This window comes from Hemibagrus wyckioides, linkage group LG07 (assembly GCF_019097595.1).
Source record: "Hemibagrus wyckioides isolate EC202008001 linkage group LG07, SWU_Hwy_1.0, whole genome shotgun sequence".
Classification (NCBI taxonomy): Eukaryota; Metazoa; Chordata; class Actinopteri; order Siluriformes; family Bagridae; genus Hemibagrus; species Hemibagrus wyckioides.
The window spans coordinates 24,208,860-24,234,900 of record NC_080716.1 but is presented as its reverse complement, the minus strand read 5'-3'; the positions used below and the strand labels follow the sequence as shown (position 1 = coordinate 24,234,900).

At 41.6% G+C, this 26,041-nt stretch overlaps 3 protein-coding genes across 5 annotated transcripts in view; all 3 read left to right on the top strand.

The window, feature by feature from the left end:
* The window catches only part of LOC131355745 (serine/threonine-protein kinase D3-like), a 24,644-nt gene extending 22,706 nt beyond the window's left edge, over positions 1–1,938 (top strand). For both annotated transcript variants that reach the window (XM_058394200.1, XM_058394199.1), the window contains exons 17-19: positions 386–653; positions 741–826; positions 1,251–1,938. In XM_058394200.1, the coding sequence (XP_058250183.1) occupies positions 386–653; positions 741–826; positions 1,251–1,403 (507 nt within the window). In that variant the 3' untranslated portion in view covers positions 1,404–1,938. The remainder of the gene's footprint in view (positions 1–385; positions 654–740; positions 827–1,250) is intronic.
* A 661-nt stretch (positions 1,939–2,599) lies between these two features.
* Positions 2,600–9,182, top strand: LOC131355747 (copper chaperone for superoxide dismutase-like). Its single transcript, XM_058394204.1, has 8 exons — positions 2,600–2,719; positions 4,587–4,659; positions 4,831–4,968; positions 5,501–5,675; positions 6,031–6,091; positions 6,307–6,384; positions 7,619–7,722; positions 8,941–9,182. The coding sequence occupies exons 1-8, from the start codon at positions 2,696–2,698 to the stop codon at positions 9,095–9,097; spliced, it is 810 nt and encodes a 269-aa protein (XP_058250187.1). The 5' UTR covers positions 2,600–2,695; the 3' UTR covers positions 9,098–9,182.
* Positions 9,183–11,486: 2,304 nt separating this feature from the next.
* On the top strand, positions 11,487–24,784 carry rbm14b (RNA binding motif protein 14b). Of its 2 annotated transcripts, none has more exons than XM_058394321.1 (4): positions 11,487–11,551; positions 13,520–13,872; positions 17,075–18,086; positions 18,605–24,784. In XM_058394321.1, the coding sequence occupies exons 2-4, from the start codon at positions 13,524–13,526 to the stop codon at positions 18,906–18,908; spliced, it is 1,665 nt and encodes a 554-aa protein (XP_058250304.1). In that variant the 5' UTR covers positions 11,487–11,551; positions 13,520–13,523; the 3' UTR covers positions 18,909–24,784. The 2 variants fall into 2 exon arrangements, 1 of the variants encoding a protein (XP_058250304.1); XR_009204946.1 differs by lacking the exon at positions 11,487–11,551 and having other exon boundaries at positions 18,605–20,786; positions 21,193–24,784.
* Positions 24,785–26,041: the final 1,257 nt, after the last annotated feature.

Sequence of the window (26,041 nt, the reverse complement as noted above, 5' to 3'; positions counted from 1 at the left end):
GATTCACGTGGGGACTGGACTGTGTGATCCGATCCAGCAGACAAATTGCTGAAGAAGTTAATGCTAGTTCTGATAGAAAGGTATCAGAATGCACAGTGCATGATGGGTCAGGGCTGTATTGGCAGCAAAAGGGGGACCAACACAATATTAGGCAGGTGGTCATAATGTAAATCCTAGTAAGTGTATATACTGTACACCATGGGATGTGGTAACTTAGTGGTTAAGATGTTGGTCCACCAAGCTGCCACTGCTGGGCTCCTGAGCAAGGCCCTTATCCCTCAATTGCTCAGTTGTATAAAATGAGATAAATGTAAGTGGCTCTGGATAAGGACTTCTGCCAAATGTAAATGTATATAAGCACAACATCTTGCTCTCTGTGCTTCAGGTGAAGCTGTGTGACTTCGGCTTTGCCCGGATCATCGGTGAGAGGTCTTTCCGGCGCACGGTGGTGGGCACACCGGCGTACTTAGCCCCTGAGGTGATCAGCAGCCACGGCTACAACCGGTCTCTGGACATGTGGGCTGTAGGCGTGATCCTGTATGTCAGCCTGAGCGGCACGTTTCCCTTCAACGAGGACGAGGACATTCACCAGCAGATCACTAACGCTGCCTTCATGTACCCTCGCCACCTGTGGGCACTCGTCTCTCTCGAGGGTGAGACGCACGACTCGAATGAATGTCTGGCCTTCATGAACCGATGCTGTTTGATTTGTTACTGATATCTCTGTGTTTTTCTCGCAGCGGTCAGTCTGATTAATAACCTGCTGCAGGTGGTGGTGCGGCGCAGGTTCAGTGTGGGGAAAGCGATGGGACATTCCTGGCTCCAGGTACGACGAGATCTTAATCCTGGCTTGGTTATATGATTATAAAGCCTGAAATCCTGACAAAAACCCCTTTAGTGCAGATTTATACTAATGTTAATATCGATCACAGATCCTCTGACTTTCTCGACCCCACTATGAGAACCCTTTCATTAACATCTAAACCTAAACACTTTGTGTCTTGCTGTCTGTCCACATGCAGCTTTAGATGTTGTGCTTAGAAAGGCCAAGATGACACAGTAGCGCCCCATAGTGGAGAATCTTACACTTTCACCAAGAAAGGCATCAAAAAAATCAGAAAGCAAGAAAAATAAAATGGGAAAATGATGCAATAATAATAATGGCATCTTTTAGATAATGATTAAATACAGTGTGTGTATGGTTTAGTGTGATCTCTAATATACATATGTGTGTGTGTGTGTGTGTACAGAACTTCCAGCTGTGGTGTGACCTGCGTCAGTTCGAGCAGCGTCTGGGTCACCGGTACCTCACTCATGAGTCGGATGATGAACGATGGAGACGTCACGCCAAGGAGAAAGGCCTCAGTCTTCCTTCTCATATACAGACAGAAGAGGGACTCTAACACACACACACACACACAATGGACACCTCAGTTTAATCCAGGGATCTGTGACCCTGACATGTGGACTGTGCGGAATCCAGTGCCCTGATCTTATGTATTTTATACCTACTGACTATTTTTAATAAAATGCTATAAATCTCTGGGGTTATTATTAATGTGTTTGTATATACAGCATGTAAAATAGATGTGTCACTAACACATAACTAAGCACTAAGAAACCAACAGTCTAACACACTATTCATAATAGACTTAAGTAACTTTACTTATTCTATAAGCTCAAAAGTTTGTGGACATCTAAACATCACCTTCCAGATTGATTCCCTGCTTTCTGTTGTAAGATCCAGAAGATTGGGGGTTCAACCCCAGCACTGGCAAGCTGCCACTGTTGGGCCCTTGAGCAAGGCCCTTAACCCTTTCTGCTCCAGGGGCACTGTATCATTTCTGACCCCAACCTCCAAGGATGGGATATGTGAAGAAAAGAATTTCACTGTGCTGTAATGTATATGTGACAAATAAAGGCTACTTGTTTATATTATTATTTAAGAAAGCTTTTAAAAAAGCTGGTCAGGAACTGCTGCTATAATGTAGGACTGTAGGTCAAATATAGGAATATCAGATATTAGGGGAAAAAAATAATACGTTTTTCAACAAAATGTGATTTCATAGTTTTAAGGAAGTTTGTGATCAATTAACGTAGAATTAAACCAGTTCCTCTGTATAATCTCGTGAGGATGATGTCTCTGAGGTGAAATGGAGTGTAACTGTAGTGTTACATTCAGATAAATAAACCCATATTAATGGTAGAATAGTGTGGAGGTGATGTGTCTGTTACTGAACACCAGAGCTGTGGGTTTGAGTTTCAGCTCAGGTGTGAGCTCGGTGTCTGATTTTATTCAGGGCTTTAAATAAAAATCATGCTGGATGTACAAGTTGGTTTATTTATTCAATTCAAACGCATTTAAGTGAATGAAATTCAACCAGCTTTTATTAATAACGGGGGCTTTTTCATGAACGTACCATGGCATAAACAAAAAAAAGGCATTTTTGTAAAATTACTAAATAAAAAAAAACGTGCTTTTGTGAGTAAATAATAATCCACTTCATACCAACTAATAACAGCACACTTACAGCTTTGTTATTTTTTGCGATCATACGTTCAGAATGACTTTTATTTTCTTAATTCGCGAGTGCAACAAGACTTGTATTTTGAAAGGCGGAAGCGTGTATGTTGTTTGTACTCGGTTGTTCGCTGCTGTATAGCAGAAGTGTGTGTGTGATATATATCTGTAGAAATGGAAACATCTCGAGCTGCTAAAGTGAGTGTGTTGTGTCCTCTGTGTGTGTATTAATGATGAGTGTGTTGTGTCCTCTGTGTGTGTATTAATGATGAGTGTGTTGTGTCCTCTGTGTGTGTATTAATGATGAGTGTGTTGTGTCCTCTGTGTGTGTACTGATGATGAGTTTCCTGAACTTGTATAAGAGTGACTTGGCTAATCACCTGATTATTTTTTCCTCTTCCACATTATTATTATTATTATTATTATTATTATCATTATTAATATTATATTATTTTGCGCTTTCCAGTTAGCCCTTTGCATTTTTGGTTCATGCCTGTTTCAGATATATCTAGGCAGTATCCTAAATACCACCGTCTTCCCTACATATGTTCACTACATAGGGAGTTAAGCAACGTTACCCGCTCCCTCTGTAGTGCACTTCGTGTCCAGTAGGGGGCCGTTTGTTACTCTACCGAACTTTAAACTAGATATACTGTACAGTGATTCTTGGTTGCTTCTCTGACTAAAGTCCTCCTTTTTACAATTTCAGACATAAAGATATAAATAAAAGTAGCACTAATTTGTTCTGTATCTTTTACCTGAGACATTATCTTTAAGAGTAAAGCTAGTAAAAATCAAATTCTTTTCTTTGGAGGCTTCCTGAAGTCAGAGTTGTGGTTCTTTATAACGCTGTTTAAACTAAACTGGGGGTTTACTGAGGCCTCACATCACCATATCTGCCTCAAATCTCCAGGTTTGCCTCACATCACCATATCTGCCTCAAATCTCCATATTTGTCTCACATCACCATATCTGCCTCAAATCTCCAGGTTTGCCTCACATCACCATATCTGCCTCAAATCTCCATATTTGTCTCACATCACCATATCTGCCTCAAATCTCCAGGTTTGCCTCACATCACCATATCTGCCTCAAATCTCCATATTTGTCTCACATCACCATATCTGCCTCAAATCTCCATATTTGCCTCACATCACCATATCTGCCTCAAATCTCCAGGTTTGCCTCACATCATCATATCTGCCTCAAATCTCCAGGTTTGCCTCACATTACCACATTTGCCACACATTGCCATATTTGCCTCACATCATCATATCTGCCTCAAATCTCCAGGTTTGCCTCACATTACCACATTTGCCACACATTGCCATATTTGCCTCACATCACCACATTTGCCACACATTGCCATATTTGCCTCACATCACTATATCTGGCTCAAATCTCCAGGTTTGCCTCGCATCACCATATTTGCCTCAAATTTCCATGTTTGCCTCATATTGCCATATTTGCCTCACATCACCACATTTGCCACACATTGCCATATTTGTCTCACATCACTATATCTGCCTCAAATCTCCAGGTTTGCCTCGCATCGCCATATTTGCCTCACATCTCCAGGTTTACCTCAGATCTCTATATTTGCCTCACATCACCATATTTGCCTCACATCACCAGGTTTTTGGGGGTTCGATTCCCTCTTGTGTGTGGGTGCATGTTCTCCCTGTGCTTTAAGGGTTTCCTCCAGGTCCTACGGTTTCCTCCTCCACCTCGGAGGCTGATTAGCGTCTCTAAATCGTCCATAGTGTGTGTGTGACAGTCGATGTTTAGGGTAATCCCTCACCTTGTGTCCCGAGTCCTATGGGATAGATTGCAGGTTCTCTGTGATCCTGTGCTATATAAGTGCTACAGAAAATGACTGGATGGCTGGTTTCTCAGATGTTTTACAGAAACAGGGGTGAATCCTTCCACAGTCACAAACTATACAAACTATAAAGATTGTTTTCTAGACTTTTCTGTATATTTGTTGTGAATACTTTTGCAGTGCAGTGTACAGTCTGCTCTCTGGTGAATAAACGGATGTTTATGATTGTGGTTCTGTTCTCAGTTGGAGTTTGCGGTGCAGATGAGCTGTGAGAGCTGTGTGAGGGCTGTTAAAGGTGCACTGGAGAAACAGCCTGGTGAGATAACGGAGTAGGAAATGCTCATTAACTTAAAGTCTTAATTGTGTTTCTTCATCCAAAGATGTAACAGTAACATCTGTAACATGTTATAGTCTGAAGTGTGTTAGTGTTCTCTGGAGTATAAATGAAGGAATGTGAATGGAACTTGTTTGTGTTTGTGTTTTTCAGGCGTACACTCGGTGCAGGTGGACCTGGCTCGAGAGGAGGTTTTGGTCGAGACGTCGCTCTCCACTCAGGAGGTTCAGGGTCTGATCGAGAGCACCGGCAGGAGAGCTGTACTGAAGGGCATCGGAGGATCAGAAGCAGGTTCAGCTCTCATCTCTCATTATACACAAACAACTCCTACCTCAGCACACAGCCTTTAGAGACAGGCAGAGGGAGTAGAGTCAGAGGAGAGCTAGAGGAGAGGGAGAGAGACAAGAGTCTGTGAGGAGAGAAGAGAGAGAGAAAGAAGAGTCAGGGTAAAGGGAGAGTGTGGAGGGAAAGAGAGTAGAGATGGAGAGAGTAGAGTCAGAGGAGAGAGAGAGAGAGAGAGAGAGAGAGTAGAGTCAGAGTTGAGATAGAGAGAGTAGAGTCAGGAGAGGATGTATGAGTAGAGTCAGAGTAGAGGAAGTATAGGTATGAGTAGAGTCAGAGTTGAGATAGAGAGAGTAGAGTCAAAGTAGGGAAACAGAGTAGAGTCAGCATAGGGGAGAGAGTAGAGTCCGAGGGGAGAGAGTAGAGTCCGAGGAGAGAGAGAGGTAAAGAGAGTAGAGATAAAGAGAGTAGTCAGATTAGAGAGGAGTCAGATTAGAGGAAGTATGAGAAGAGTCAGAGTACTACTCTGTGTGTGTTTCAGATCTGGGCGTAGCTGTGGCTATGGTGAGTGGGGCGGGGCGAGTCCAGGGCGTGGTCCGGTTCCTGCAGCTCTCTGAGGATCGTTGTTTGATTGACGGCACCATCGACGGTTTAGAGCCCGGGGCTCACGGCCTTCACGTGCATGAACTCGGAGACCTCACACTGGACTGCATGAGGTACGGTGACCTCTGACCTTTCACCTCACAGATAAGCGTGATGTGGATGTGAGAGGAGTGTGTTATCTCAGACTCTGCTTAGTGCCTCAGATAATGATCTGACGGATGACCTGAACATCACACACACACACACACACACACACAATGCAACCCACACACACTGCACCACACACACACACACTGCACCACACACACACACACAATGCAACCCACACACACTGCACCACACACACACATACACACACAGCTCCAACACCAGCACCATTACTCTCTTTCCCTCTCTCTCTCCTGTCTCTCTCTCTCTCTCTCTCTCTCTCTCCTGTCTCTCTCTCTGTCCTGTCTCTCTCTCTCTCAGTTGTGGTGAGCACTACAACCCGTTTGGGAAGCAGCATGGAGGCCCACAGGACACAGAGAGGGTACGTTAACTTTTGCTCAGTGAAATTGTATCCTGTGTGAGTGAGAAGGTAGACACCAGCAGTGACATGATATTAGAGCACAGTGTGACACGAGGCATTACACTCTTATTCCCTTCCTTTAATCTCTAATCTATTAACTCTAAATAACAGGTTCATGAGCACTGTTAGTCTTTACTCAGTGTGTGTGTCTCTGTGTGTGTGTGTGTGTGTTGCAGCATGTTGGGGATTTGGGGAACGTACAGGCGGGAGCAGACGGTAGAGCCATGTTCAGACTGGAGGACTCTCAGCTGAAGGTACTGCAGTGTTCACACATTACTGATCTACATGCAGAATAAAGATCATCAGTATAATCAGCTTCAGCTTCTCCTCCTCCTCTTCCTCCTTCTCCCCCTTCTTTTCCTCTTCCTCCTCCTTCTCCTCCTTTTCTCCCCCCTTTTCTCCTCCTCCTCTTCCTCCTCCTCCCCCTTCTTTTCCTCCTCCTCTTCCTCCTCCTCCCCCTTCTTTTTCCTCCTCCTCCTCCTCTTCTTCTCCCCCCCTTTTCTCCTCCTTCTCTTCCTTCTCCTCCTCCTCCTCCCCCTTCTTTTCCTTCTTCTTCTCTTCCTTTTCTCCCCCCTCCCTTTACTCCTCCTTCTCTTCCTCTTCCTCCTCTTCCCCTTTCTTTTCCTCCTCCTTCTCTTTCTCCTCCTTCTTTTCCCCTCCTCCTCCTTCTCCTCCTCCTCCTCATCTTCTCCTCCTTCTCTTCCTCCTCCTCCTCTTCTTGCTCCTCCTCCTTCGCTTACTCTTCCTCCTCCTCCTCATCTTCCTCCTCTGCCTTCTCTTCATCCTCCTTCTCTTCCTTCTCTTCCTCCTCCTCCTCTTCCTCTTGTGCATATATAGAGACTAAATTGAAGAACTATTTTAAAAAAATGGAATAGAAATAATAAGAAAGAAAATTCACATTTTATTGGTCACATACAAAATCATACACAGTGCCACATGCAGTGAAATGCTTTTTATGACGATGTCAAATTAAGTCAAATTAAAAATAGGAATAAAAAAATTAATTAATTAAATTTAATTAATTGAACTAATGAATTAAAATAAAGTATTTGATTTAATAAAAGTAAAATAGAATTAAGCAAAATAAACTAAAGAAAACTAAACAAAAAAAATTAAAATAAAATAAATTAAATTGGAATTATTTGTACATAAAATAAAAAGAGCAAATATAATGCAATGTGCAGTTATGTTACATGTAGTAACTACAAATAATAAAGAATAGAAAGGACGTGTATGTAAAGTGCAGAGTTTCACTAAAGTAAATAAGTCTTTCTGTAATCCTGAGAGATCTGTAAGATGGACATGTCTGAAGAGTCTGAAGGCCTGAGGGAAGAAGCTGAGCCTCTCGGTTATTAGCTGCATTATTAGCCTCAAACACCAGCTGAAAAAGGAAACGTGTGGGATTTTATCTAAAGCTATTTTCCAGCACATCTGTCCCAGTCTCATGGCCATGTCCCTCACTTTGTGTCTCTCTCTGTCTGTGGACAGGTGTGGGACGTGATCGGTCGTTCGCTGGTGGTGGATTCAGGAGAAGATGATCTGGGAAGAGGAAACCACCCTCTGTCCAGACAAACGGGGAACTCTGGCATGAGGTGAGGAAAAATCGGACAGGAATCAGAAGACAGGATTTCTGCAATGTATCTGACATCCTAGCAAAATATCTTGAATATAGTCACATTTATTTACTATAATTTTTATTTTATTTAGTTTTGTTTTGTTTTATTTTATTTTACTTTTGTTTTGTTTTGTTTTATTTTACTTTCCTTTACTTTACATTTTATTTTTATTTCTTTTTATTTCATTTTATTTCATTTTATTTTATTTTTGCCCTTCCTGATGCCCTTCCTCACACAACCCTCCTGTTTTATCCAGGCTTGGGACCGAAACTAACTGTTAACCCTTCAGTGGCTGGGTTCGAACCCGGGCCACATGATCCTGCCCCTTTGCCCACCAGAGATAACTTAGTCTAGAAATAAATTCTTAAAATGAATTCAATTGTCATTATATCTGAAATAAGTGTTTTCACAAATTCTTCTAATTTCTTCTAATCTTTGTGTCCATATTCAAGATATTTTAACTAGCTGAGTATTTTATGACCACATATCCCAAAGAAAAGATCTGAAGAATTGTTACACGTTAATACACAGTGACACGGTCTATACACAGATGTTAAATTCCATCAGTAAACACTCAATAAACATAACTTTATTAAAACTCTAGGAACTTAGATCAGAGAAGATTTGACTTATGGACTTTTATCTCTATTGACCAAAGCGGCTTCTTTGAAGATTTGGTGTCTTGTCATCATCTAATCACGCTAGATTATTTTACCCCTCTTCATGATATTATAACTTCCTAAGACGAAGCAGAAGTGTAGAAGTGAATGAACGCTGGTGTTTACTGACTGACTGAAAGATTAACCACAGAATTTACATTTTACACCTTCACCGAACCCTGTGTGTGTGTGTGTGTGTGTGTGTGTGTGTGTGTGTGCGTGTGAAATGCTGTCAAAAGAAGAAGGGGGAGGAGGAAAGACTGTAATATTGCAATGTTTATCCTAGATAGTATTACAGAGTTCTGATGTTTCTGAATCTCACTCTCTTTCTGTCTGTCTCTCTCTCTCTCTGTCTGTCTCTCTCTGTCTGTTTGTCTGTCTATCTGTCTGTCTGTCTGTCTGCCTCTCTCTCTCTCTCTCTGTCTGCCTCTCTTCTCTCTCTGTGTGTCTGTCTGTCTGCCTCTCTCTCTCTCACACTCTCACTCTCACTCTGTGTCTGTCTGTCTGTCTGTCTCTCTCTCTCTGTTTATTCCAGACTGGCATGTGGGATCATCGCTCGCTCTGCAGGACTCTTTCAGAACCCCAAACAGATCTGCGCCTGTGATGGAGTCACCCTGTGGGAGGAGCGAGACCGTCCGATAGCAGGCACCGGACGCAAAAAACTCCCAGATGCTCCAGCTGCTAATTTATGACCATGTGACCACACACTCTAGTAATGATGAAGGATTGACAGATTGCACTTACAGGAGAAGACCAAAGAGACTGTTGATCACTAATCAGTACCTTTTTTAATCTAGCTCTGAACATTGCCTGGTTAAAACACTGACTGAATCCCGTACATCCAAATTCATATCAAACCTCGTGGCTGAGGTCAGTGTGGAGGAAAGAAAGCCACTCCTGGGTCTGCTGTTATGAACGCCTATTAAAACACAAAGCCTTCTCACAGCCTTGAGGGTAAACTCCTGCAGTTCTCAATTTCATCTTTATTTACACGTCCACAGCGTCCTCTTAGTCATCTCAGCATGACTTCTACATCATTTTCTAGGTCTTTTTTAGAGATTACAACTACATTTGACAAGAATTCATAAAGAAAACTCCTTCATAACGTTAATAACTGCCCTTCCATTTCAATAATCTGCCTTTTTCCCAGCTTAGGGAAATGTGTCTTTATGTTTTTTGTGATAATCCCAAATACAGTGCAGAATATTTGTAGTAAATTCACTGATGAGTGACACAACAGAAAAATGTTCACCCTAATTGTAAAAGTTAAAATCCCTTCGAAGAAGAATGCCACAGCCGTTCATATCTGAGAGCCAAGAAAGCAGAATTTGCTGTGGACGCTGAGTGGGCGGGGCATAATGTGTGTCTGCTGTCAATCAAAGCTGCATCAGCCAATCACAGGCATCTGTGAGCTCATGTATGCGGAAGAGGGCAGATAGTGTTTTCACATGAGAAGCAGCTGGAAATATGTGTTTTAGGGAGAAAATTAGGCAAGAAAGAAAGAAAATTATTAAAACAATTATTCCTTTATAGTCCTGGACTAATCCTGGACTAAATTAGGCATCAGGTTTCACCCCAGGACTTGATGTTAACCAACTTTATCAAGCTAAAAGCTCTTTATTAAAAAAAACAACCATTCTCAATTTTAGCAACGTTTATTATTGTTTATTTATATTATTATTGGTTTTCTGAGAAGGTCTAAATGCAATCTGAATCTAACTGAAACATCTCTGTCTTGTCTTTTGAGCTTTATTTAATGTGTAATCTGGGATTAAGCTTCACATGACCCAAGACACTGAAGTTTACTGGAATTTTGAATCAACTGATAGATTAACCTTTAAGATTAAGGTTTGAAGGTTTACTGGAGCCTATCCCAGCACACATTGGGTGAAAGACAGGGGTACACCCTGGACAGATCATCCATCACAGGGCTATATGCCTTTTTAATTCACCTTAAAAAATGCAATACAATAATACAACAATAATTTTTATTATTAGATTTACTTTTTAAATGAAAGCAGATATAAAAAGAAAAATTTAATCTAAATGCTCTTACATTGTTGAATAAAATATAAATAAATATAAATATATAAATTATATAATATAATCCATGTAGGCACTAAATTTGAGATTGGATGTTTTCATGCTTAATTAGATTAAATCATATTTTCCCAATTTTAATGCTTTCCTGGTTTCTGATCATTGTGAATATTCTTGCCTGTGTATCATTCCTTTAATAATTAAAGTGTTGCTGATCGGTGTGTATCTTTCTTCTGTTTTCACTGGGGTTCATTTGTAAAGTTTGTGAAGTTATTCATTTACATAATAAACATCTGATCAGATTATACTGAAGTTGTCTCTTTTTTTATTCAAAGGTCAGGATCTTACTGTCAGTGTGGAGCTGCCATGTCATATCTCTCTCTCTCTCTCTCTCTCTCTCTCTCTCTCTCTCTCTCTCTTTCACACACACACTATCACTGTGTGTGTTTTCTTGGCTTTCCACATGCTAAAATCAGATAAGATCAGTTGTAATCAATCAATCTGTTTAGTCTCAGTGTAGCAACTCAGAAGCTCTCTCTCTCTCTCTCTCTCTCTCTCTCTATTTGAATTTCTCGATATAGAAAAGAATGAAGGAAAAAAAATAAATTGTGGGCAATAAAAGCATAAGGATTACTTGTACTTTATATCATTATGTACATATACACGATACAACAAAATTAATTAGAAGTAGAGTAAATAAAATGTCTGTTCGAGTGTGTGCGATTGTCTGGTGAAATGTGATCGGGGTAGTAATTGGTTTCTGCCGGCGAGCGCGCGCACGCACGCACTCACACACACACACACAATTCCACAAATTCAATCTGGTGCAATAGAAAAGCTATCTTTTGTGTTTTATCATATCTTAAAATAGTATCTATCTATCTATCTATCTATCTATCTATCTATCTATCTATCTATCTATCTATCTATCTATCTATCAAGTGTGCACATCATGAATAGAATATTAAACTGTAAAATACTCTCTCTCTCTCTCTCTCTCTCTCTCTCTCAATCTGTGTGTGTGTGTGCGCGCGCGCGCGTGTGTGTGTGTGTAAAGAATGAAGAGCGGAAGTAGACCGACCATTTTGAAATCCTGCACCGCCTGGGTAAGATGGAAGATTTCTCCGTTTCTCTCTCTCTCTCTTCACATTTTTTTTTTTAAATTTCTAATATCTAACAGAATGCATGCAGACCGAGTATCCGAGCGCGTGCCTGATGATTTCCGGTGTGATGTGAGGAGATAGATCATTAAATCGGATTCAATTTATTGCGCTATGAAGCGACAGGGGCGCGAGGAGGGAGATCCCTAAAATCTTCCTCACACACACACACACACACACACTCATTCTGTGATTGGAAACGGAGAGGAAAGCTAAAACAAAACAAAACAAAAAATAAATAATAATACAGCGATAACAGTGTGTGTGTTTAGTGAGAGAGTGTTAAGTGTTATACAGGGACCCGAGTGGAGATTATAGCGTTCACACACAATCCGGTGTCTCTTGTTGCTCGTGTGTTTCCGCGCTATGCTAAAAGCTCAGTGTTTGTACTGCTCGGGAAATGCTTCAGCGCTTCATTGTTCTTTTCTTTTCTTTCTTTCTTTTTTTTTTAAACACACCGCACTACACTTTTAGTTGTTCAATACTAAAGAAAGAATCAAGAAATGTACCGAGAAATGGTCTTCACTATTCGGGGTTGGAGTTTTTCCCCTTCGCTCGTGCTGTAACTGTTTTCTCTTTACATTGAGGAAGTAGTAAAGCTTGTTTACTTTGTAGCGCTGCGTCATCAGATTGCAGTATTTCTCTCTCTCTCTCTCTCTCTCTCTCTGCCCCCCTCTTTATCTGCACCCCTGCCTTTCCTTTCTTTCTATCTGCCCCTCTTTATATGTGCCTCCCATCTGCCCCCCCTTCTGCCTCTCTTTCATCTATCTGGCTTTCTTTCCTTTCCCATTCTTATTTTGCTTCCTGATTCTCTCTCTCTCTCTACCTATCTCTAATGATATCTCTCTCTCTCTCTCACTCTCTAATGATATCTATCTATCTATCTATCTATCTATCTATCTATCTATCTATCTATCTATCTATCTATCTATGTCTATAATGATCTCTCTGTTTCTCTCTTGCTCTAATGATCTCTCACTTTCTCTATCTATCTATCTATCTATCTATCTATCTATCTATCTATCTATCTATCTATCTATCTATCTATGTCTATAATCTCTCTGTTTCTCTCTCTTGCTCTAATGATCTCTCTCTTTCTAATGATCTATCTATCTATCTATCTATCTATCTATCTATCTATCTATCTATAATGATCTCTCTGTTTCACTCTCTCTAGCTCTAATGATCTCTCTTTCTCTCTCTTTCTCTCTCTCTCTCTCTCTCTCTCTCTCTCTGTTTCTGTCTCTCTTTTTATATACGTCTCTCTCTCCATCTTCCTCTCTTGCTAGAAATCTGTCTATCATTAACTCCATTACTGACACTGGGTAATGAACAGAAGTGTGTCCCGTGTCCCGGGTTGTTTCAGGAGGTCTGATATTAAAACCCCAGTCAGGAAGCACTGGAGGTTACAGGGCAGTTTTTTGGCACTGCAGTAAGACCAGCACAGACAGCATAACGAGGACTGGGACTGCAGACTGAAACAAATCTTCCACGTTAACGATTTTAAAACAAGACGAGCACAAAGTCCACTCTTTCTCAGCCCGTGAGTCGATAAGAAACAGATGTCATTTCTGTCGTCTGCTCCGTTTACTGCTCTTTATGGCTATGAAGGATTTTATCCAGTCATGTTAGTTGGCAAAAAAATTTCTTTTCCAGTGTGTGAACAATGTAAAATAAATCCACAGCGGTCCAAATGTCTTTTAAAAACCTTGACAGATGTTTGAGGTTCCTGTTTCTGGTATAATTTCAAATAGTAACTGGAACTGTTGAACATGACCCATGGTCAGAGTAATAAACGTGTATCAAACGCACGTAACAGCTTGAAATGGGTGATGTCTAATAATCTAGCTAATACCTAACGGGACGTGAAGACGAGCTCCCTTCCTCATTCTTCTCTTCCTCTCTTCTCTGCAGCGTGATGGATAAGGGCCACACGGTGAAGCTCTTTGTGGGGAACTTGGCCCTGGACACCACGCAAGAGGAATTGTCAGCCATTTTCGAGGCCTATGGCCAAGTAGTGAGCTGCAGCGTCCTTCGGCAGTTCGCCTTCGTCCACTTGCAGGGAGAGGGCGCAGCCGAACGCGCCATACGGGAACTCAATGGCCGAGAGTTTAAAGGTCGTAACCTGGTGGTGGAGGAGTCGAGGGGACGGCCGCTCCACTCCACCAAGGTGTTTGTGGGTAATCTGAGTGGCATGTGTACTACCGAAGACCTGAAGGAACTCTTTCAGACTTTTGGGAAGGTCCTGGAGTGTGACAAGGTTAAAGGTAAGAGAAATACAGTCATAATAATAATGAGTAGTTTATATCGAATGCAGGCTGAAACCAGTGGGTGATGTGAGGAGATATTGCACTATGGGTTCAGACTCTGGATATTGTGTATATTGAAGATTTGCATGCAAGTTAAAACTGCTAGACAGGAAATGATGTCATGATTTACTTTATGGAAGGATTATTAATGGCCAAGAATCAGAAGTGAGGCAGGAGGAAGCTCAAGTTGCATAGGAATGGGTGTGACATACGGTTTTAAGAGCAGTAGTAACACAATCTGAAACTACACGAGGTGATAATGAGATGATGGACCGGTGACTGACTAACACTTCTTCAGGAGATGAGCAAGATCAAGCATGCAGGAAGGTGCATTAGATCTAGAGATAAGATCAGGGAAGGTGATTGGATCAGTAAGAGGAAAAAAATTTGTTGAAGAAGTGCATCACATTTTGTTTGGCTGTACAGAGGAATAGAAAGAAGCTGAGAAAAACAACAACAATCTGGCGACTGCAGCTAGGGGCATTTGAGGGTGTTTGGATGCAAGCTTTGAATTCCACTGATTCCAGATGAACCGTAGGGGAAAGAAATTGTGTAAGAGCAAACTGGTAGCTGATTAACTGTTCTGAACTCTAAACTAAACAGAGGAACATTTTGCTGGAATGACTCTACGGCAGCCTGGTGAGCAAATATATCAGAGACAATGTTATGTACTTAGTTATCAGGGGAGAAACCTGAAGAAGGTTGGATAAACAAACAGTCAGTGGAATTTCTTAAAGGGCTTGGTAATAGCAAATACCTCCAGTGATTTAATCACAAACCCCAACCACAGATACAGAGACAAATAAATGGAGCATATTAAGTCAAGTGTGAGACCACAAATATGAGGAAGCGGATCTCTGTGTTGCAGCACTACGAGCTGGCTAGGATACTTCAACCTGGATTATTGCTTTTAACTGTTTATATTCAAGATGGCTGCTGCACGAATCCTGTTGGTTTTGGGGCATCACATCCTCAAAAATCTCCACAACTGACTAAACAAACTAGCCATGCGTCTCAGATTGTGTTCTTGTCCAATACTGAATCCCACAACTAACCAGTTTACCTATTACGTCTGTAGCCTTCAAACATTTTCTGGATCTTCTAGATCACTTTGCATTGAGATTCATGCTAACAGTCATGATGACAGTGGAAAACTTTAAGGAGAAACAAAGCTAATCCTTTTGTTTATGATTACTTTTCGTGAAGTCATTCTCTCTACTTTTTAAGGCTTTGGAACCTGATGAAACAGGATGTTTTGGCTGTAATCCGTTGACTGTTAAAATACTTGCCTGCATACTTTACGTACAGTTTGGGGATTAAAAAATGACAAAGCCGCTTTCATACAGAGCTACTTGTCGAGTATAAAGGGGAATAGAGCTAGCACGAGGGATGATTTGGATGAGCAAGACGTTAACCTGAGATGTAGAGGAATAAATCCAACAATTTTTTTAATAGATTAATGGCATAATATCAGGCTGGTCACAATATTGTTGAAACAAAGGTTGAAGAGCAATGCTTTTTCCTTCACTAGATCGTTATACCTACATAATGTTAGCATATCGAGATTCAGTTGCTGTAGTGTATCTCAGTGAGAAGGAAAAAAAAAGTCCAGAGGTAATCAGTGCCCACCTACACTGGGCAATAAAGGTTGGCTGTGTTTGCCATATATTTTTGAGCAGGTTCTATTTTCTATTTTGGGCCTAAGTAACAAATACCAATGCTTGACAATGGGCTTTTGTTTGACAAAAATCTTTTGGAGCACTGAATGTAACATAAGAAGCAGAAGGTCTGATAATGCACATAGGTGTCCAAGGCAAAGCAATGGCCAAAACATAACAAGTGTAGTTGAATTGGTGTATGAATGATTCTTGCAAGGAATGAAGCAAGGTACATGTAAGTACAATTATTTATAAAGTTTAGTTTTCCTAAAGGGGAAACTTTTTTGCGGGCTTTTCTCACTTGTTGATATTTCCATCAGCTTTAATGTTAATCCAGTTACATTTATTTCTCAGATTTCTTGGATTAGTTTGAGCTCATTCTCTGAGAAACTGGACCAAATAAGATGAATTGGTGACATCTTGGTGCTTAGGTGGAAATGCTAGTTATTGGGAAATACAGTGTTTGTGACCTAATGAGGTTTATAATAGAATCTCAAAAAAATTCAGTCCCATTCCAACCTCCACATCTTTAAATGTTGCCAGTGGCATTGGAGAAAAGAAAGAGAAACATAGGACCATAGACATTACTTATGTTAATGGGTATTTAGCTATAAATTAATCTGCTGCTACGGCAATGCTATCCATCCTTTCAAGGACGTAACTGGTGTAGATTGTAGCTAGTCACATAAAATAAAATTCATTTATCTACATTTAGGCCTTTCTTTTATGGCAGATAGTTTAGCTGCCCTGCCGGTTTGCTATGTAACTATAGTAGCAGTAACGCTATTTAAAATTTCTCCTGGTATTCTGCCCACTATTGCATGAGCACAACCAGTTGTGGGATTTTTCAAATATCTTGGCAACTTGCTTGGTATGTCTGGTAGGCATGCCAGAATATGTCTCCTTTAAAAAGCTGCTTTCAAAAGGCTACTTCTAAAGATGTTTAGAATACCAAAAAATGAACAATAAAAGTCAAAGCATTTTCTTCCTTGGCCCTGGATGCAATTGAGTCAATGCCCTGGTTTGCTCCTGGACTTCAGAAAGATGTGTGAAAACATTAATGCATACTGTGTTTGTTTAGAATACAGAGGAAGATCTAGAAAGGTTAACAGAAGAATGGCCAGGGTCAGTATCTTTTGTTTAGCATCTGTTGTGCATACTATTACAGCCAAAGCATCTAAAGAAGGTATGTAAGAGCATTTAAAAGCGGTGCCTAGTATGGGTTTAGTATCTTGGGTCAAGAGTGAAGGCTCTTTTGAAGCAAGGTGCACTCTAGGGGACTGACTTCTGGTCCAGTTATCTTTTGCTAAGGTTTGCCAAGTGAACTCATGTGAAAGAAATTCTCAGTACCCACTTAAAAATGTGCCCAGAATTGCTCCTGGATACAGATTTGATTATTCACAAGAATATGTGAGAAACTATTGGCATTCTTGACTATTTAAACTTAGGGATTGATTCATCAACCCGCTTTGACTCAACAGCCTGGTACTCTTCTTCCACAGGCTATGCCTTTGTGCACATGGAGAACAAGGAGGATGCACTACAAGCTATTGAAGCCTTGCACGGCACCTCATTTAAGGGGCGTCCACTCTCAGTGGAGTTGTCTAAAGTCCAACCCAGCAAGCAGACGCCAACCGGGAAGATCCCTTGCGTTAGTTGTGGTAAACAGGGTCACTATGCTGGCGAGTGTCCCACTGGGAAGCCCGCTCTGGAGCAGTACCAGAGTCAAGCGGCAGTGCTGGCAGCTGCTGCCGCTGCTGCTGCAGGACTTCCACTTCAGGTACAACAGAGTGTCCACAACTCAGTCTACAATACCACAACCTTCGACCCCACCTATGCTGCTTTGACTGGCCTGACTGCTGCTGGAGCGAGAGCGGAAGGAGCAGCCGCGGTTGCACCTGCTGTATACGGAGCACTAGCTAATCAAGTTTACGGAACAGTCGCTAACCAGCTCTATGGAGGCACAATGGCTAATCAAGCGCTTAACACTGGGGCTTCCGCAGCTGCCGCACAGGTCTATGGCTCTCTAAACCCTGCTCTTTATGGCCAGGTGACAAGCGGAAGTGTTGCAGCTGCCGCCGCTGCTGCCGCTGCCTACGGGCCACAGGTTTACACACCTGCCGTGGCCAACCCTGTGTTTTTAGCTGCAGCACCTAGCATGGAAGTACCTGCAGCTGCTGCTGCCGCTGCTGTTAACCCAGCCTACACGGTAGCTTCAGCCATCTACACCGCTAACCCAGCTTACAGCGCCTTGGGAGCGGCTGACCCGACAGCCATTTTTGAAGCAGCAAGGGCTCAGTACTTTGCACAGGGACAGCAGGTGCTAGCAGAGCAGCAACAAGCGTCTACAAAATCTGGGGAAAGGGACAGGAGCCCGCTCAGACGATCAGCACCTTTATTACCTGACCCAGTTATGAAGCCCTTTATGTACCAGAGGGGAAAGCGCAGAGCATTACTGCCTACTCCTGCAGGCCGGGAAGAGGCCGCCGCTCAGGAAGAGGATCCTGTTGCCAGGTTGGTTTAGCTAACAGGTATCGGAGGAAAGGGCTGGTAAATTAACCAAACTGTATGCTTATCATTGTTGCCTTAAAATGGCAACATCATTGGGTACTTTTGGAAGTTAATTGAGTAGTTTACTTGGGGACAAATTTCAATTAAAAGATAAGCAAGTCTTCACTGTTCCCAACTGAAACAATGATATATAGAGTAATGCTTTTCTGGTGAATGTTGCATATTACAATTTTTCTAAAGATATTATGAAGGTATGAATACAGTAAGTTCACACAGTACAAGCTACACCTTCCCCAAATCTGCATTAAAAGCTACAACATTAAAACAATAGATAGCTAGTGAAGGATTGCCAATGGATTCCATTTATTGCAGGTCACGTAAATGCATGTAAGGCAAAATTATGTAATTAGTGATATAAAAACTTTAATGTCTACACAAAATGAGGACTGCAACAGTGTATTTGACTGTGTGCTACAGATTTACCATTGTGTATGGTGTGTCTTTTCTCTGTTCTCTTTCAGGTACTATGCAGAGTACTATCAGCAGTACCAGCAGCTCGCCCAGTACCCACAGTACCCCACAGTTCATTATCCAGCCCCGAGCCCACTGGCGGCAGTGTCTGCCATCCCCACGCTGTCTGCCGTTCCTGCTGCGCTCGACCCGCTCAGGCCAGTGCTGCCCGCCGCTCCCGTGCCTGCCGCTGCCGCCATCGCCGTGGCAACATCCCGCGTGTATGAGCCGCCGCCGATTCCGCCGTCGCGCAAGGAGCCCATCCTGCGCCGCTCCGAACTCGCCCTGCACCCTCCCGAAACGCCCTTCCGATAGTGTGCACTTCCTCCCACTGTCCCCCCCTTCTGTCCTCGCGCCATGTCTCTGACTGTGTGTGTGTGTGTGTGTGTGTGTGTGTGTGTGTGTGCGCGCACAGAGTATGTCTGTGGTTTCTGTAAGTGGGGGAGAAGTCTCTGTGTGTGTGTGTGTCTGGGTGCCTTGGCTTTTAAAGACTGGAATATCTGACCTTGGTCCTGATCACACACCCGGTGTAGCGAGTCAGGGTTAGGAAAGGGAAAGTGCACACTTTTATTCAAACACAACCAACATTTTAAAATCTCAAACCTTAAACCTGTAGACAGCTTTAAGGTGTAGGCTAAACCATTAGCCATGTGATGTTTCATGAGTGTGATTTTTACATTTTTTTTATATATATAAAATAGCCTATGAATGATACTGTACTTGAGATTTTTAAGATCTGCTTGAAATAATTAGAGGACTATAAACCAGTTTATGTCTATGTCTGTACATAAATATATAAACACATATTAATTAGATGTCAGTACATTTTAATGAATGTATGTTTACTCCCCGAGGTGTGTGAAGTCCAGGACCAGGGTTTGGCATTGTACTTGTGTGTGTGTGTGTGTGTGTGTGTGTGTGTGTGTTTGTCCTTTGTGTCTTTTGAGACAGTGTATGTGTGTTGATGTCAGTTGCGTTGGTTGCAATGACCGAATGACAGGCACACACATGGATCAACACACATGCATTTAGGGAAACTGCCTTGATCTTTTACCACAATACATACACACGGCCTTCACATCCTGAGAGAAAATAAAAACAAGTAAACGATCAGTGATGACGTGCATCACTCCTCCCCATCCCACGTCACCCATCCTGAAAGCTGAAAGACACTGTGAATCCTCTCTACTTTTATTTGTGTTAATGTAGCTACACCAATCAGTACGGTGAAAAACAGGGAATAACCGAATTTGGGAACGAGAACATGGCTAGATGTGCCATTAGCTGGGATCGGTCCTTCAGCTTGTTTAGGCTAATTGGACCTTCGTTCATTAACTTAACTGCCATTTTGCATAGGTGAGGCATTTTGGAAGTATCTTATGGATGATTATCCTGCTTTTTTATGAAATGTACTAAATGGGACTCAAGCATCTTTTTAAAAAAAAAAAAAAAAAAAAAAAAAAGTCTCCATAATCTTTGTTTACAGCCATGAATGAGAAGTAGCTTTTTACCGAATGAACATGTTTATAGCCAAAATCTTTTTTTTTTTTTCTTTTTTCTTTTTAACTCAGTGGCTTATTATTCTTATGCCTTACTAGAGAAATGTATAAAAGTGTGCTATTTTTTTGATTGTAGTCTTAAAATGTGAATCTAGATGGAACCCAGCACAAACAGAGTGCTCTATGTGGTGTGGGATTAAAAGAAATGGGAGATCAGTTTCTTTCAGTCTTCTTTCCCATTTGCTGTACAATATCACTAGACTGCCCCTCATCCATCCTCCATCTCTCTCCATCTTTCTTTGCATCTGTCTTTAACTGTGTGCCATCGTCATCTACCTTACACGTACCTACACAATGAAGAGACCAGTGTTAATGGGAATGTCTGAGAAAATGTCTTCATTTGTGTAGTTTGTATGTACAAATACTATGGAATACTAAGGGTCTATGCATGGGCTTTTAGAAAAATAAATAAATATATATATAGTGTAACCAAGTATAAAATAAAAATGTTTGATCCTTATGAAAGTAAAGGGAGAAAAGTTTTTGGGTTTTGTTTGACTATTTTTTTCTTTTTGTTGATGTTTCATAATTGTTTTTCTTCTGTGAAACGACCAGACTCAAATGAATGGGAGCCTTGAGAGGAAGTGAAAGGACTAGAGACTGCCCCCTGTCCCTCTCGGTTTCTGTGGATGGGGTAAGTTGGGGGTGACCCTCGCTCTGTCCCCTTAGCTTTACCAGCCCCAAAGGAGCTGCACTACACAATGCTGCACCCTTTGAGTAAATAACTACCCAACGCCACCCTCCTAAAACCTCCACAATGCGAGTTTGCTACACTGGCCAATGTTTAGTTGCTTTTTGGGAGAACAGCACTGGTTTGGAGATGTGGTGAAGCTTTGTGTGTACCACTTAAATATTGTGCAATGGCTCTCAGGGACCTTGTACCTGACAGGGTACTCGAGAGGGTCTTGAGAGTCGTTCAGCTGACGCTTTGGTTTCTGTGATGTATTGGATGTTGTGCATGTTATATTTTGCTTTTTTTTCCTGCAAATTCCAAATCCCAAAAACGAAACTTTCTGACTCCACTGTCCCGACTGAACTAGGTCCCCCAAAGGAACTGTGGACGCCGTTGGTGGGGTGAGGACAGTTAGCATCTCGCAGTGTACAGGAACTCTCTCGGTCTTCATGCAGGTAAAAAGCACTGTGCTTCGCCCCACCCCCTTCCTCTCGTCCACCTGATAGCGCCTGCGCCTGTACCGAACACCTGCTCTTCTTCCCCACTACCCCACCTCCCCCTCTAGTCTCCACTCCTCTGTCAGCATCACCACAGCCAATGGGAATCCTCCATGGGCCCGAGTTTTGCCACAATATTTTGCTGAAAGAAAACACTGACAGGTTTTGCTTCGCAGCTTGAGTGACAGCAGGGGCTAACAGTTTGCTGCTGCTTCTGTTGGGCTGATATTCATGTTGCTGCGAGTGAAGGGTGAATGTGGTAGCGTGATGAAGACTGGGTGAATGTTGGCGTTTCTAGCTGACGAGTAAGTGTGTGTTTGTGTGAGAAGTGGTGGAGTGACTGGTTGCTATAGTGAAGAGTGCTTGGGTGTTGGTCTGTTCAGCATCTCAAGGCTTGGCAGATGTGGACTTTGCACAAGAGTCCCACTTAGTATATCGCCGATCTCGCTTGTCCCCCCAATTCTTCCTTTACACCCTCCCTTTTTTTTCCACCCGGCCCCCCTTCCTACCCCCAGACCTTCCTGGAGTTTGTCCGCCGTACACACACAGCTTGCCGCCGTCCTCGTCGCCTTCCAAAACCCGGCTCTCAAGTTTGTTCGGTGTTACGCACTTGCTGCCTAACCGCCTGAACACACCCCTGAAACTACCCCTTTGCTGGACATTCTCTGTCAGGCAATTAAACTGATAGTTCACCCCAAAGCAACATCAGACTCTGTAACTAGAGCTTCAGACAAAAACAATATAAGGTTTTGCCCTCCCTTTAAGAGATCACAAGTTTGATCCCCCAGCCTTCCATGGCCAGAGGTTAGAACTGCTGCAGGATTTCAGTCCAGTCAAATAGGAGCCACACCTGATAGTTGGCTCTAGACAAAAATCAGGTGATCCTCTGGATCACCTCTGGCTTCTGCTTGTTAGGAATGAAAACCCTGCAGACACACCATCTCTAGACTGGACACCCCCTGCTTTAAGGGGACAAAACTTCAATTTGGACCATTCCTCTGCAAGTGTACCATGTTCATCAGAGCAACCGGAGCCATATCATGGGCTAAATGTTTGTTAGGTCATGGATATAGGGAGCTCTTCAATGCGAGTTCTGCATTTTTATGCTCCATAAGCAGGAGCTTCATGTGTCTCACAATACCTATATTTTTTTTTGTCTAGAGCTCTAATTCCTGATTCTGAGATTTTTGGGTGGAAAATCACTTTAACGCCCTCCTGTAGGGCTCTTGGTTTAAATCCTCTAATTACACATTGACAGTTGAAAGCCACCCTTCACCCCTAGAGGGGGTTTTAGTGTCAGATTTTGTTCCAGAAGACCTAATCCAATCCAGTAGACATGAATTAGGTAAGTCAGGTCTCCCTTTTATGGGTAAAACTGGAACAAAAGACACTTCCTGTAGATCAGCTCTCCCCTCCCCCCTCAAGGTGTCATTAACTGTCTTCAAGTAATGTCCATCCAAAGTATACACCAGATGTTGAGATGATTGACGTGCACATATAAAGGACGTGAGTAGGACGTCTGGTGAATACTGACTTGAAGATTAGTGTATTTGGTTGACACAGATGTCATTTGTGTGAGGGTGTGCCTACCTCAAACCCAGTTCCTCTAAACTCCTTCGAAGTGTTGTAACTTTGTGCATCGAGTTTTGTTTGCGTTTTCAGCTGACACTGAGGAGGACATCTCAAAATACAAACACTGATCTTTTTGACCAGACTCTGACCCTGTCTATTATAGTGTTTCATAGAACTCTTAGAAAAATGGGTTTCTCAAGGGTTCTTTGCATGGTTAAGGGTACTAATGGAACAGGTCCTCTGATGTTCTACAAGGGGTAATCTGTCACCTGAAACATCTTGCATGCACAAATCCTGGGTTTCTTGGGTCTTTACATTATTGCGAGGTGATTTTGGTAAGTTCCTGTTTTACATGAATTTCGTGTAAATGACCACTTTCCCAATCCGTCTGCTGGATGATGACAACAATGTCGGGAATTCCCATCTGACTACTCTTATTGTCGACTGCCTCATACCAGCTATACGCCAGTCTAGGACCACATATGAAAGAGGCTCATTGACTATTGTTTTTTTTTCTTTTCTTTTTAATATTTAGCACAGTTCTTGAGGGGGGCATTAAAGCAGAAAATTTAGCAATAAAACAAACCAGAGTGAGAACCAACTAGGAACACCTTCATGTGGAAAGAAAAAACCTACACAAACCATCTGTAGGTCCAGTTCCATTTTTGGGTTGTGATGATCTCATGGTCATGCATTCAACACACATTCTTGTGCTGTGTCATGGCATTTGGAACTGCTGAGTTGGTGGGAAAACCAGCCCTGCTTCTCCCTGCCACTTGAGAAAGGACATACAGGCGATTCATCCACTTTTAAACAGGGCTAGATCAGGGGCACTCAACCGTGGTTTGTAATCATCCATTACATAAAATTCCTTGAATACAAAGGTCAGGATAAGCAACCGACATGACTGATATGTGACACCAGTTACCTTTTAATGCTTAACTATTAGTCCATATTTGATGGCTATAAATAAACTGTATTTGAAGTTGTTTTGGTACTGGCACATCATTTTTAATTATGTTTTTAAGATTCTTGGTCCTGTGATATACTTCAACATCCAGACCGCAGTGTGCCAGTTGATGACCCCTGAACTAACACGGATTTGGTTTGTTCCACTTTTTATAGTTTCATACATGATTCTATACACATGGGTTTACCCTTTTTTACAAAACATTTCAAGTACAAACCCTTAAGAAACCAAGCCTTATCTCATCTTATCTAAAGAACCCATTGAGAAACCCATTTCCCCATAAGAGAGCGCAAAGAAGAAAATAAAGGTGAGTATTCTGTGGCGTATGATGGAATATCTCGCACAATACAATATCTCGCTCGGCATGATGGGAGATCTGTGCTTACCGGAGAAGACCGAAACATTTCTATGGAGCGCTCTTAGAAAAAGTGGATCTTTAGTGTGTGAACACTGACCTCTGACGGCAATCTTCATGTCTCCTACACATGACACCAGAAGCGCTTTCCTCACCTTCATGTTCCCTAACAGCTTAATCGGCTGTCCCCTACTTTTCTCCTTTTACTCTTGGTGTGCACATAATCACACTGCCTGTGGTAGCATTTTCTTCAGCCATTGCTATAACTAAAAAGTTATCTACCTAGTTTTGTAGCTTTTTGTATATTTCTTTCCCTACCAATTTCATCATCTTTTCCATTTTTTTTTTGTGACATTTAACAGCAGTTTTTGTCGCAGGGGTTAGGATGTGTATTTGCCCAAAAATGATAGCGGCTTTGGAGATGGTGGGTTGAATGCATGCTCTATAATAATGTTAACTGCACAAACGTATTGACTGGATAAATGTAATTACTGTTCATCAGCTTATGCATGCACACAATTTGTTGTCGCATGCAAACCTATAATAAACTAGTCCTATATGAGCACTCGTGCGTATTGTTTTTCTTTTACCTTTAAAGCTTTGGCATCGCTTTTTAAATGACCACAAGCAGTGGTGCACAAACAGTCGATGTCATTTTGTTTTACGGTCACGCTTGGTGCTCTAAATCCACTTTAGATTTTAGGATTTTGTGATTAAAAAAAAAACCTGCATTTCTCCCACAGCAGTCAAGATGGTTTTCAACATGGGTTGTACCTTTTTTGAAGACATGGACAGTACACGCAAGCTATGAGTAGTTGACCGTCCTGCAATTTACTACCAAAATGGCAGGTTTTTGTTCATGTGTCACATGTGCTAATGACTTAATGTTTAGGGCTGATACACATTTAATAAATAATCTACTCTGATTTTTCTTAATCTCTATATGCTTCAACACATTTGATCAGAATATCCTTCCATCCACTGAGAATATTAGGCAGGTCTCTCATCAAAATATATTTGATGAATATAGTTTGTGTTTTGGCTTCATGAAATTACGCTGTTTTTTATTTCCTCCTAGCACATATCCCTGTAAGTACTACCTTTAGGTCTTATGAAGTATTGAAAATAATTTCTTCAGAAATATATGGATCCTAACATCCAATAAATAAATAAGGGAGAGAACATACAGCAAATATCTCTGTTTAAAAGACCTCAAATTCAAGTAGACAAGAAAATAGAAAAAAATAAGATGAAATAGCATATGTAATTAATATAACTATTAGGGAATATGGGGACATACAGTGGGATTTGCAGTTGAAATAAATAGCCAAACTATAGAAAAGTATCATCTGAATACTGTTGTTTTGGTATATATGGAAGGAGTATGAATCTAAATGAATTCAGTGTTGCTATAAAGTGCAAGTGTGCAATGTAGTGCAATTACCGACTGAAATATACTTAAGTTGACTGAGGTAGTGGGTGTTGTGACATAAATAAATCCAGAAAAAGTTCTAACTTTGGGTGTTGTCCTGGTTGAGGGCCTGGATGGCCTGCAGGAAGAAGCTCCTCCTCATTCCCAATGAACAGAAGGTTCCTTGACTGCAAAAAAAAAAAGAAAAGAAAGAGTGCATTGCTGGGATGGCGGAGATTTGTAGTTTCGCCTGTAACTTTCAGGAGAGATTTAAAATTCTATAAATAAATATTATAGTGTCCATAGAGCTCACTCAATGCCTCCTGTTGATGTTCTAATAAGTGATTCAAAATGTGATATTCAGAAATTCCTCCTAAAAATGCAAGAATACACGGAAAGGACTTTTCCATC